The 14,511-nt window shown below is 42.3% G+C and overlaps 1 protein-coding gene across 1 annotated transcript in view; it reads left to right on the top strand.

Annotated features, from left to right (window-relative positions):
• Nucleotides 1-14,511, top strand: part of tmem163 (transmembrane protein 163) — an 88,435-nt gene that overhangs the window by 64,390 nt on the left and 9,534 nt on the right. Inside the window, exon 6 of the mRNA XM_033024653.1 lies at nucleotides 8,344-8,440. Within this exon, the coding sequence (XP_032880544.1) occupies nucleotides 8,344-8,440 (97 nt within the window). The remainder of the gene's footprint in view (nucleotides 1-8,343; nucleotides 8,441-14,511) is intronic.

Raw genomic sequence — 14,511 nt, 5'->3', positions numbered from 1 at the left:
CATGCATCCTTTCCAGGTGAGGCAGAGGTTCACCTGCACCTCCTCCAACCTCATCTATTGCATCTGCTGTTCTAGGTGTCAACTGCTCTACATCGGTGAGACCAAGAGCAGGCTTGGCGATCGCTTCGCCCAACACCTCCGCTCAGTTCGCATTAACCAACCTGATCTCCAGGTGGTTCAGCACTTCAATCCCCCTCCCATTCCGTATCTGACCTTTCTGTCCTGGGCCTCCTCCATGGCCAGAGTGAGTCCCACCGCAAATTGGAGGAGCAGCACCTCATATTTCACTTGGGTAGTTTACACCCCAGCGGTATGAACATTGACTTATCCAATTTCAGGTAGTCCTTGCTTTCTCCCTCCTTCCCCTCCCCTTCCCAGCTCTCCCACAGCCTACTGTCTCCGCCTCTTCCTTTCTTTTTTTCCGCCTACCCCCCCACCTCCCCACCCCCACATGAGTCTGAAGAAGGGTCTCGACCCGAAACGTCACCTATTCCTTCGCTCCATAGATGCTGCCTCACCCGCTGAGTTTCTCCAGCATTTTTGTCTACCTTCGATTTTTCCAGCATCTGCAGTTCTTTCTTAAACTTCACCTTGTCAGAGGTTTGATGACAATGCTAGGGATGGTCTTTAGAAAAAGCTTAGAGGTGGGAAAGTTAAACTGAGTCAGGGCAGAGGAAAAATTGAGATTGGCAGTGTTAGTTAATGATAAATAGATCAGAGGAGCCTCGGCTTCCATCTGCTATGTCATCATCTCCTTGAATTTTGAGCTCATTTTCATAGCCTTCACCTATAATTTTCATAGCCTTCGCCTATAATTTGGCCAGAAATCTTCACAGCAAACTGTGGACCCTTCTGTAACTTCAACCCATCCTTCTGGCCTTTAGCTTTCTCCCAATCAGTTCTTCACCCTCTCACCGCATGCGGTAAGCCTTCTTCACCCGACTATCAACTTGTGTTGGTATTCTCAGGGAACTATGGACTTGCACCCCAAGATCCAATTGTATAGCAATGCTCTGAAGGATTCGGCCATTTTCCATATACATTCCTCTTACATTCAAGCTACCAAAGTGAAACATCTCATACATTTTTGGATTATCCATCTGCAATTACTCTGCCCTTATTTTAAACTATTCTATATCCTACTGTATACTTTGACAATCTCTCTCATTATGTACATGTCTGCCAAAAGGGACCATGAAATGTCCTTGTTTTGTAAGATTTAGTGGAATCCCAAGCCACTTTATTCATATATTAAAACAAGAGGGTTAACTACGGAAAGGATAGGATGGGTTCATTTAAGGAGGGAATTTATGCCTGGAGCCAGAGTATGTGAATGAGGTACAAAATGAATACTTTGCATTTGCATTCACCAAGGAGAAGGGGTGAAATTGGAAAGGGTGAAACTAAGGTGAAATTGGCGATGAGTATGCTGATGTTTTAGGGTATGTCCCCAGGGCTTATCCAGGGTGGATAAGTCCCCAGGGCTTGATGAGACCTACTGCAGGTTTTGAGAGAGGTTATGGAGGAGATTGTTGGAAGCTTGACACAGATAATTGTACAACTACCAATGGAGACTAAAGCCCCTGTCCCACTTTCGTGAGTTACTCACAAATTCTCCCGAGTTTTCCCCTTGATTCAAACTCGGAGAGTTACGGTAATAGCCAGCCGTAGGTACTCGGGGCTATTTATTTTACTCGTGGACATTTTTCAACATGCTGAAAAAACGTCCCGACTTACCTGATGTCCCAAGTACCTACGGCTGGCATTACGAGCCACTACGAAATATCTACGGACGCCTACGGCCTCCTACGGACTCGCTGCGGACTCGCTACGGACATTCTCCAAGTTTGAAGCAAGGGGAAAGCTCGGGGGAATTCGTGAGTAACTCGGGAAAGTGGGGCATGCCCTTAAGCATTTCTGACTGCTTGCTGTAGTGGCATGTTTGCTCTTTGCTTTATGAACATTGTCTTGTGCCATTGCAATGGACATATGTACAAGTGAATGCTATTTTGCTGGGACCTAGGTAACAAGCTGTGAGTTATTCCAGTTGCACAATTTGATTGTTTTAAGCTTGCTAACATCAGTGACTATAATTTTACCTCGGAGTGAAAGCTAATAACATTGGAGCTTGGTAAGAAATTATGAGATTTTGACTTTCCTGTTCGATATTACTTTGATTTTAGTAAAATAAATAAACAGACTTCTTGAACTGCTTTGTTAATGAACGAAAAACACATTCTATTCAAATAATGAGCTACAATAAAATCTGTCAAGATCTAAAAATATCGAAAACTCTTGGAATAATCTTGGAAAAATTGCTGTGTCCAATATTTTTTATTGCCCCTGACTTTACAGGAGACTCCTTTTGCCATCCTGCTGTGGGAGATACAGTTCAGAAATGCAATTGTTTAATACAAATGTAAAGATCTGCAATTTAAATATGAATTTAATTATGAATTATTTCTCTGACAGTGATGTGTGTTTATTTCCTCCAGTAGAATATATTAAAATATGATCTAAATTAAACTATGTCAGCATCATTCCCAAGGGCCTGTCCCACTTTCCCGAGTTACTCACGAATTCTCCCGAGTTTTACCCTTGCTTCAAACTCGGAGAATGTCTGTAGTGAGTCCGTAGTGATTCCGTAGGAGGCCGCAAGCGTCCGTAGATATTTCGTAGCGGTTCGTAATGCCAGCCGTAGGTACTCGGGGCATCAGGTAAGTCGGGACGTTTTTTCAGCATGTTGAAAAATGTCCACAAATAAAAAAAATAGCCCCGAGTACCTACAGCTGGCTATTACCGTAATTCTACGCGTTTGAATCAAAGGGAAAACTCGGGAAAGTGGGACAGGGGTTTAATGAGTGAAGATCTATTTATTCAAGAATTCAAAAGGCTCAAAAGAAAATATTCACTAATATAGGCATTTAATATTGCAAATATCATAATCAAATATCACATAGATCAGAACAATGTACCCCAGAAATTATTCCTCCACTTGTTACTGCAGTTAGATTTTCTTAGTCCTTGTTTGTCAGTTTTGTAATTTACACTCACAGATGGTGATGAGTTGAAAATTGAATTATCTCTGCTAAATTGGCACTTGGCATGTGTTAATCAACATGTTATGCTGCGTTGTCAATCCTTATTAATGGTGTTAGGAGCAGAAAGCAATGATGGAGGATTCCAATGTGTTTTTTCCTCACAGCCCGTTTCTTTCTATTAGGTATTTATTCTTGGTTAGTTTGCCTAATTAATGTCTTGTTCACTGGATTATGTAATATGATTTGGTCCATTTATAAACTATTTGTAACATTTTTTGTCACTAAACACTTTCATAGTACCAAAATTAAGGAACAACTACTCTTTGAACTCTGAGTCTGCGCATTCTCTGCAGTTGACGACCAATAATGCACAGTCCATTAAAATGCTATTTCTAGGCTTCCATCCTATAGTTGGCAGAGAATTTGGCAATATCAGCTCTTGAGTAGTTGTCAGACATCACTAAATGAGAATCAGGTTCAGTAGCTGAAGAACTGATACAGAGCAGAAAATAATCTCAAAAGGTTGCTCTGGTGGTGTGTATGTGGGAACTGCGACATTGAAGCTTTTCTTCTGAAGCTGAAGGTTATCTCGAGAGAGGAGCAGTTTGAATGGAGATGACAGAAATGTTAATGTTGTGTCATGTTAGGTGCACACCTGGGAGCAGGAGAAGGACAATTGCTGGAATATTTGGAAGACAAGCTATCTGATTGGCATTTCAATGTCAGCATGGCACAGCATACCAATGGATTAATGCCCACAATACTAGAACTCATTTAACTAATCATTAACTGCACAGGGATCACAGGGCATTCTAGGGCTGCTATCAAAGTACATTTGTTCTTTGAGCATTGAAGTAGGTCAAGCTGTAAACACCAGGTAACACTATTCATTATGCTGCATGTTAACATAGTTACATAAAGTGGATGAAAGAAGATCCTGATCCAAAATATCACCTATCCATCTTCTCCAGAGATGTTGCCTGACCAGCTGAATTACTTCAGTGTCTTTTTTTCCTAAACTAGCATCTGCAGTTCTTTTAGTTTAGAGATACAGCCCCTTCCACCCTTCAGCCCACCGGGTCCGCGCCGACCAGCGATCCCCGCACATGAACACTATCCCACACCCACAAGGGACAATTTTTTTTTAACATTTACCAAGCCAATTAACCTTCACAATGTGGCTGTTGATGTGGGAATCTAATCATGCTTCTTTCCACTTCATATGCATATCCCAACCATATTTACCTATTTGAGAAGACTTTGTATAAATGGCACTAATGAATGTGAAGAGGTGTGAGAAACAAGGAACTGCAGATGCTAGTTTACAAAAAAAGACACAAAGTGGGTAATGCAGCATTTCTGGAGTAAATATGATTACAACTTTAAAAAAAAATTGTACTGATATATATGTATAGGAAGGATTTGGAGGGATATGGACCAAAAGCAGGCAAATGGGACAAGCCCAGAAGGCCAGATTGGTTGGCTTGGACATGCCATGATGAAACAGGTGGACAAGAAGACGTGTTTCTGTGCTGTACAACTCTATGAATCTCTGTGCATGTGATGCTGTTGCAAGCAAGATTTTCATTGTGTCTGTACCTCACCGCCCTTGTACATACAGTATGACAATAATCTTGATCTGACTTGACTTCATCTGGTTCTACCCATTAAAATGAACGATCCTGTTTGGCTGTGCCAGGTTGAGAATGATTTCACTGCCTAGGTGCAGTTGGCCTGAGAGCAGCAATCAGTTGTGTGCAAGTTTTTTACTTCTGACTGTGCTTGGAAATCCTTATTTTTTGCAGTTACATAAGTGAATATCAGGAGTTATAACTGGAACTAATGTCTTTTAGCTCATTTAAAAAAAAATAATTTGGGCTGACTCATTACTTTTACTGTCCAGTTCATAAAATGGCCACTTTTCATCTTTGATGGAATATAGAAAGTGGTGTCTGGTCAGCTGGAAAGTTCATGAATATGGGTCTATTATTCTTAAATAAAAACGAGTAAGGGCAGGATGATACTAAAATGAAAGTAACATGAACATATTAATCTAATCAATCACCAAAGCAAATGCTGGCCATTGGTGAAAAATGTTATCAATTCTTGAAAACAAATCGAGTTTTGCTTTGTCACTATCACAGCTGATGGTTACATTTTCTTCCAAGTTACATAATTTTGCAGATATTCCCTCATTGATCTTCACTTCAGCTCCTACTGAATGTTGGGCTGGATTCTCACTTTATGTGCTCATCAGCAATAAGGCAAAATGCTGAAATGAATGTACTCTTCTGTGTTTGGAAAGAGTTTACAACTCGTGTCAGGGCGTGGACTTGTCATGTTGTTTCAGGAGATACGTTGGCAGGCAGTCAGATGTTCTACTGAGCCCATTGACTGGCCAGCCCCAAATCACTGTATGTTGTACTGTCACCTCATTTTTTTTTTGTTTACTCTCACAAAGACAGCACATAAGTATTTAAACCTCGTACTTTAGTTTGGTGGCCATGAACTATTGTCTGGGGCTGTAGCACAGCAGTATGTGGATTTTCTGGTCATTTTAGAGAAATGATAAAATATTGCAAAATATGCAACCCTTTTGGGTTCACATCTAATTTTATCTCTAGCCTTTGCCCAACAATATGCCTATCTGGGAACCCCATCCCTCACCTGAGGTCATCTCTTTGCTGACCGTGATTTGTCTGGCCCCTTCTCGGTACCATTTTTTTCCCCCACTCCCCCTTGCAATCAGTGTGAAGGATCTCAACCCGAAAATTCACCTATCCATTTTCTCTAGAGATGAAATGGATGTTTATCTTTATGTCTATCTTTGGCATAAATCAGCATCTGCAGTTCCTTGTTATTCCAAAGTAAGTGTTGTTTGTTTGATGCTCGTGTAGGTGACAGGTATGAGTGAATAAAACTTGTTTTTGCTTCCCTTGTTAGTCTTATTAAGATAGCCAATCACAACTAACTAAAAGCATTGTTACAACTGTTCTATTAGGTGTGGGAGTCAGCTATTACAAAAAAAGCTCAAATAGTCAACCTTTGAATTAAATAAACCTAGAAGTCTCAAAGTGAACATCAATTTTTGCTTTTTAAATTCAAGCCCCATTCTGCTTACTAAAAGTGGACTTAGCATCTGAGCATGAATCATAATTACATCACCTGACTCATCCACCGACCAATTACTTAATGATGATTCAGTGTTTATCACAAGTGCTAACTGAACCCAATATGATATAAATTCCACCTATTGTGCTGGCAGGTTGTGCAGATCCGTACAGACCTTCCACTTAAGTCTGAAAGATTGCTCCATATTGTGAATGTGTGCAGCAGGTAGTAAGGCCATTAATAAAACCTTTTTTTTAAATTGTGGATATATTGTGTACTTCATGAACCTAAACTAAAAAGGGTTGTGTAATATTTTGCTGGCTTTTCTCTAATTTTGAACTAAAAATAAAAATTAATGTACAAAATTATTCTTCTGAACTGGAATTTCCACACTACCTGTGGGTCTCCTTGTTCTGATGTTTCCACTGGATTATAACTGGAGAATTGTACTGAGTTCCTTCTCCCCCTTTTCTGATGCGGATTGAGCCATGATGAAACATAGTCCCATTTGAGAAATAAATGTAATCTTTGTTGTGACTATGAATGAGTCACAAGGAGATTGGCCCTCTAGGTGTAAAAGGTCTTTATTTAGCAGGACAAGCAGATAATTTGGAGAATGTATCTGAAAAGTCTTGAAATAATCTTACTGAACTCAAAGTACATCCATGTTTTATACCTTTTCAGCACAAAGATAACCGAAGATTGATGAACAAAGTTTCAGTCGTTGTAATTACATAGTTTAATTCAATATTTTTGGTATAGACAAGTAACTTTGTAGAATTACATATTTATAATGGGACACGTCTCAACTGACACGCCACCTTTGAATAATCAAAATCTATGGATGTTCTGAAGCCTTCTGAGTCCAAAACTCCATAGTATTGTGGGACAGCTCCCTGGATTTATAATCACATTAAATATTGATTGATAGAACAAATAAATCTTTAATTATGTATTAACTCAGAGGATGGCTACCTAATCCATTCCCTGATCTCATCCTGCGAATTTCAATGTTGGCCAATCTGAAGAAAGGTCTCGACCTGAAACGTCACCTATTCCTTTTCTCCAGAGATGCTGTCTGACCCGCTGTTACTCCAGCTTTTTGTGTCTATCTTTGGTTTAAACCAGCATTTACATTTCCTTCCTACACAGAAACATTTATCTATTGTTTTTTTCTACATGTAATTGACAATAGTACAAAATTGAGATGTCCTACACCCAATGGCTGGTTTCAATGTCCTTAAATGGATGGACGTTAAAGGTGAACAGATTTAATTTATATACGTCTACCATCTATATAGTCACTGATTACCGGAGGAGGCGCTGTCCTGAACGGCTGCCTGTCCTGCAGCTGTCCGTTTTTTCCCCCTTCTTTTTTATTATTTTTAGTACGTTAAGTGTGCAGTCAGGGGGTCAAATCTTTTATGTGTGGGGGGGGTGGTGGGGGGGAAGGGGGAAACTGCTTTTCAAGTCCCTACCTGGTCGGAGGGGTTGCCTTCCTCCGAGCAGCATCTTCGACCTGTCCTCGCGGCCTACCAGCGGGTCCTGGAGCGACGTTTCCCTGAGGGGACCTGGCCAGAACATCGGCTTTGGCGACGGCGCAGCAGCGCTATTGCGGAGCGGGCGATGCCTTTCCTGGGTCGCCGCGCTGGAACTCCAGTATGCTGGGACCGCCGATGAGAACATCGTGGAGCCGCGGTTCTGTGGAGCAGCCAGCTGCGGCGCTGAACTTTACATCCCGGAGCCTGGGATCTCTTGCCGAGATCGCCAGTGTGTGGAGCTCCGTTCGGCGCGGTTTGTTGGCTTGGAAGCCGCGGTCTCCGGTGGGAAGGCGGCTGTTCCTGGCACCCCAAGCCGCTGGGGGTTCTCCCGACGCCGGAGCACCATCACCTGGCGAGAACATCGGGCGCCGTGGCGGCGACTGTGGAGGCCTCAATAGGCCCAACTTTGGGTGGACAAGATGATGGGGACTGGACTTTGTGCCTTCCCCCACAGTGGGAATCGCTGTGGGGGGATGTTTTTGTGTTTTGGTGTTGAACTTCTTCTTGAATGCTATGTTGTATTTTTTATTAGTGTGCTGCAAGGACATCTGAATTTCCTCTGAATAAGGGGATTAATAAAGTCTAATCTAATCTAATATAATTAAAATTGACAATCACTAATCTCCTCAATGTGAATTTCTCCTCCGCAGAGCTTGCATCGTCTTGGGGGTTATTTTTCTTGTATCAACCATCTGTATTATTGGCAAAGCCATTCATGACCTTGCTACAAAGCTGCTTCCAGAAGTGGTAAGCTGAATATTTCAAAGAGACTTACGTTTACTGCTGTAACTTGATATGAACCATTATGTTTGAACTGTTGGATAGTCACCAATTATCAAGTATGACTAAGTTTTTAATAATAATTTAAAAATTACTTGTTGGATATATCACATTTGTGGAGTGTTATTAAATATTTTTCACCATGGTTATTTAAAATAATAAACATCTATAAGATGTTACATTAGGACAAGTTTGTTACCATAGCCCACTCATAAATAAAGGACAACACCCACTGTGAAGGTTAATGAGGTGCACTATACTTTTGAAAAGAAACGAAGAAAAAAATCATTAGACTTTATGAATTCTGCATTGTCTACAGATGATATGAGATGTATGGCATTATGGACTTCCCTTCATTGTGGTGACCATTGTTATCTATTGTCTGGTATAGGGGGGGTTGCACGTAAGGTCATCGGGTCAAAGGGCATGACGCACAGAGCAGCTCAATCCATGTGGAGGACATGGCAGCCTACGGCATACACTGTTAATACACAAAACGCGTACTTTCTTACCAGTTCAAAACCGCTGAAATGGTCAATTTTTGTGCTGTAAATAATTGTGGAAATCGGGGTAACCGTGAGAGACATTTATCCTACTTCAGAATTCCAAAAGTGAGGAGAAATTATGGTTGAGAGAAGCGACAGCTGAAGGGACAACAACAGCCAAAGTGGTTGGCGAACATTGGCCATGCAGATATCAAGATTGAAAATATTGGGAATTATCGCATTTGCTCACTGCATTTCATCAACAGTAAGGGATTATTTCAGGGTTCAGGATGTCACGAGCCGAATTCAGAACATCCTCGAGAGAGAAGGTGAACAGCCGGCAGTAGTTGTGCACGTAGGCACAAACGACATCGGGAAGAAGAGGAAGGAGGTTCTCCAACATGAGTTCAGAGAGTTGGGAAGTAGACTGAAATGCCAGACTTCTAGGGTGGTTATCTCTGGATTGCATCAGTACCTCGTGCTAGTGAGGACAGGAACAGGGAGATAGGGGATCTGAATGTGTGGCTGAGCGGCTGGAGCAGGGAGCAAGGATTTAGATTTATAGACCACTGGGATCTCTTCTGGGGTAGGGGTGACCTGTACAAAAGGGTCGGGTTACACCTTAACTGGAGGGGGACTGACATTCTGGCAGGCAGGTTTGCTAGGGCTACACGTGTGGGTTTAAACTAAATAATGGGAGGGAGGGATTAACAAATTGGGAGTATAAAGATGTTGAAGGGGAAGTGACTACAGGAAAAATGACAAAAGATTCTCGAATTAATGGGAAAGTTCGAGAAGGGACAACAGAGTAAGGTCAGGGCCAATTGCGAGCGGTGCGAGGGGGGAAGTGAATACGGAGGTCAAAGTGCTGTATATGAATGCGCGAAGTATAAGGAATAAAGTGGACGAGCTTGAAGCTCAGTTAGAAACTGGCAAGTATGATGTTGTGGGAATTACTGAAACATGGCTGCGAGGGCCAGGGCTGGGAACTGAATATTCAAGGGTATACCTCCTATCGAAAAGACAGACAGGTGGGCAGAGGGGGTGGGGTTGACCTGTTGGTGAGGAATGAAATTCAGTCCCTTGCAAGGGGTGACATTGAAACAAGAGATGTGGAGTCAGTATGGATAGAACCAAGGAATTGTAAGGGTAAAAAGTCCCTAATGGGACATCTACAGGTCCCCAAACTGTAGCTTGGACATAGGGCGCAAGTTGAATCAGGAGTTAAAATTGGCATGTAGTAAAAGTAATGCTGTGGTTGTTATGGGAGATTTCAACATGCAGGTAGACTGGGAAAATCAGGTTGGTACTGGACCCCAAGAAAGGGACTTTGTAGCGTGCCTTCGTGATTTATTCTTAGAACAGCTTGTATTGGACCCTACCAGGGAGAAGGCAATTCTGGATTTAGTGTTATGTTATGAACCGGATTTGATAAAGGACCTCAAGGTTAATGAGCCATTAGGAGGCAATGACCATAACATGGTCAGGTTTAATCTACAATTGGAGAGGGAGAAGGTAGATCGGCGGTGTCAGTGTTGCAGTTGAATAAAGGGGACTATGGGGTCATGAGGGAGGAGCTGGCCAAAGTTGACTGGAAAGATACACTAGCAGGGATGACAGTGGAACAAAAATGGCAGGTGTTTCTAGGAATAATACAGAAGGTGCAGGATCAGTTTGTTCCTAGGAAGAAGAAAGATTCCAAGAGGAGAAAGGGACGACCATGGCTGACAAGGGACGTCAGGGATAGTATAAAGATTAAAGCGAAGAAGTACAACGTAGCAAAGATGAGCGGGAAGCAAGAGGATTGGGTAATGTTTAAAGAACAACAGAAGATAACCAAAAAGACAATACGGGAAGAAAAGATGAGGTACAAAGATAAGCTAGCCAAGAATATAAAGCAGGATAGTAAAAGCTTCTTTAGGTATGTGAAGAGGAAAAAATTAGTTAAGACCAAAGTTGGACCATTAAAGACAGAAAAAGGTGGATTTATTATGGGGAACAAGGAAATGGCAGATCAGTTGAACAGGTACTTTGGATCTGTCTTCACTAAGGAGGACACAAGCAATCTTCCTGATATAGTAGTAGCCAGAGGATCTGGGGTGACAGAGGAACTGAAGGAAATCCACATTAGGCAGGAAATGGTGTTGGATAGACTGATGGGACTAAAGGCTGATAAATCCCCAGGGCCTGATGGTCTGCATCCCAGGGTACTTAAGGAAGTGGCTCTACAAATCGTGGATGCATTGGTGATAATTTTCCAATGTTCTATAGACTCAGGATCAGTTCCTGTGGATTGGAGGGTAGCTAATGTTATCCCACTTTTTAAGAAAGGCGGGAGAGAGAAAACAAGGAATTATAGACCAGTTAGCCTGACATTGGTGGTGGGGAAGATGCTGGAGTCAATTATAAAAGATGAGATAGCCGAACATTTGGATAGCAGTAACAGGATTGGTCTGAGTCAGCATGGATTTACAAAGGGGAAATCATGCTTGACTAATCTTTTGGAATTTTTTGAAGATGTAACTAGGAAAATGGACAAGGGAGAGCCAGTGGATGTAGTGTACCTGGACTTTCAGAAAAGATTTGATAAGGTCCCACATAGGAGATTAGTGGGAAAAATTAGGGCACATGGTATTGGGTGTAGAGTGCTGACATGGATAGAGAAGTGGTTGACAGACAGGAAACAAAGAGTAGGGATTAACGGGTCCCTTTCAGAATGGCAGGCAGTGACTACTGTGGTACCGCAAGGCTCGGTGCTGGGACCGCAGCTATTTACAATATACATCAATGTGGATGAAGGAATTCAAAGTAACATTTGCAAATTTGCAGATGACACAAAGCTGGGTGGCAGTGTGAACTGTGAGGAGGATGCTATGAGAATGCAGGGTGACTTGGACAGGTTGGGGGATTGGGCAGATGCATGGCAGATGAAGTTTAATGCGGATAAATGTGAGGTTATCCGCTTTGGTAGCAAAAACAGGAAGGCAGATTACTATCTAAATGGCATCGTTGGGAAAAGGGGAAGTACAACGGGATCTGGGGGTCCTTGTACACCAGTCTATGAAAGTAAGCATGCAGGTACAGCAGGCAGTGAAGAAAGCGAATTGCATGTTGGCCTTTATAACACGAGGAATCGAATATAGGAGCAACTTCAGCAGTTGTACAGAGCCCTAGTGAGACCACACCTGGAGTATTGTGTGCAGTTTTGGTCCCCTAAATTGAGGAAGGACATTCTTGCTATTGAGGGAGTGCAGCTTAGGTTTACAAGGTTAATTCCCGAGATGGCGGGACTGTCATATGCTGAGAGAATGGAGCAGCTGGGGATGAGAGGGGATCTCATTGAAACATATAAGATTGTTAGGGGTTTGGACACGCTAGAGGCAGGAAACATGGTCCGGATGTTGGGTGAGTCCAGAACTAGGGGCCACAGTTTAAGAATAAGGAGTAAGCCATTTAGAACGGAGATGAGGAAACACTTTTTCTCACAGAGAGTGGTAAGTCTGTGGAATTCTCTGCCTCAGATGGCGATGGAGGCAGGTTCTCTGGATGCTTTCAAGAGAGAGCTAGATGGGGCTCTTAAAAATAGCGGGGTCAGGGGATATGGGGAGAAGGCAGAAACGGGGATGATCAGCCATGATCAAATTGTCTGGCGGCGCTGGTTCGATGCACCTATTGTCTATTTCTGTTTTTTCTTGATTCCTTTGGTATCTAAAAAGTTTCAGAAGTGATAAATCTGGCTGTACAATTTTAAAATCGCCCATGGTTTTCAAGTGGGTTTTTACATGCAAAAAGAAAACGCTTCTGAAGCTAAATTTATCATTAAAAAAACTCCAGACTTACGAGTGGTGTGTGTGGAAAAGTAAGTTTTCTATCATTATGCTATTGAGATGTATATTTTGACAAATAATAAAATATGCTGACAGTTTAAACACCCACTCCCTTTCAAAGATATTGTCATTTTGCTGAGGTTGATTATGTCCAATTAACAGCTAACAATTATGCCATTCCTTGGCTTGCATCTGAGTAAAATGTAATTCAAAACCCACGTATGGTTTGCGATTTTTTTAATGATAAATTTAGTTTCAGAAGCGTTTTCTTTTTGCATGTAAAACGCACTTGAGAACCATGGGCGATTTTACAGTTTTACAATTTTACGGCCAGATTTATCACTTCTGAAACTTTTTTGATACCAAAGGAATCAAGAAACAACACAAACAATGCCTTGATGAAATGCAGAGCATACGCGATAATTCCCAATATTTTCAATCTTGATATCTACACGGCCAATGTTCGCCAACCACTTTAGCTGTTGTTTTCCCTTCAGCTGTCGCTTCTCCCTACCATCATTTCTCCTCACTTTTGGAATTCTGAAGAAGGATAAATGTCTCATGGTTACCCTAATTTCCACAATTAATTTCAGCGCAAAAATTGACTATTTCGGCGATTTTTAACAGGTAAGAAAGTAAGCTTTTCGTGTATTAACAGTGTATGCCGTAGGCTGCCATGTCCTCCACATGGATTGAGCTGCTCCGTGCGTCACGCCCTTTGACCCAATGACCTTATGTGCAACCCCCCTATAACTGGGTGTGGAGGGTAAAGATTGAATAGTTGAACCCAAGGCTGGGTGGGAAGAAACGTGGTGTTGGGGGGTAAAACTAGCGAGAAATCACTGGCCAGGAAGCCACAGAGCCCTCAGCCTCATACGTGTTGCACCAGGGACACGACCTGTACTCACGCAGCATTCGCTGCTCAAACTTGCTCCCACAACTGGAAGCACGTCAAGTGGTGCCAGCGCCATTGGGTAACCTGGAGGAAGTGGGAAGTGGTGGGGTGCAACAGGAGCCTCACACAATTACCAGACGACTGGGGCATGCATCGCCAGGACTTCGCAGGAGCAGTGGGACTCATTGCCTCTTCATCCAGCACTCCGGGATCTCGCTTCGTGGCAGCCCCTGCAAACCCGTACCCAAATGCAATGCTCTTTAAGAATGTTTTACTGCTGCTTAACATCTGCCACCTCCCACCACGAGCAGGTGCCTCAGCCCACAAAAAACGAAATCCATTATATAGAGATCCGAATTGTGAGGATTTACTGTACAATAGTTTTCTAGACTTGCAACTACATATGTCGTTCAAGGAATACAGTTTTGTTTACTTGTTTAAAATGTGTACATTTCTAAATTAATCAGATCCTTAATAAAGGATTGGAAAATAATATTTTTGGATCATATTTGATACCCTCAGCGCATGCAGAAAAGTAAATACATTTGTGGTCATTGAGCTGCATTTGGCTCTTCAATGTATTGCTCCTTCGCAGTGTGTACCTGAAGAGCCTCTTATCTCCCTGCACATAGAATTTTCCCTGCATCCCGTCTTCTCAAGCTATGCCTCATACCCTGGGAAAAAGACTATGAGTGCACACTTTATCCATGTCCCTCATGATCTTATACACCTCAATAAGGTCACAACCTCATGTGCTCTCACGCAAAATTACCAGCCTATCCAACTTCTCCCTGTAGATCAGGCAACATTTGGAAGAATCTCTTCTGCACC

The sequence above is a fragment of the Amblyraja radiata genome, chromosome 7 (assembly GCF_010909765.2).
Source record: "Amblyraja radiata isolate CabotCenter1 chromosome 7, sAmbRad1.1.pri, whole genome shotgun sequence".
Taxonomy (NCBI): domain Eukaryota; kingdom Metazoa; phylum Chordata; class Chondrichthyes; order Rajiformes; family Rajidae; genus Amblyraja; species Amblyraja radiata.
Note: the sequence above shows the minus strand (reverse complement) of the source record. Positions and strands in the feature narration are given on the sequence as shown.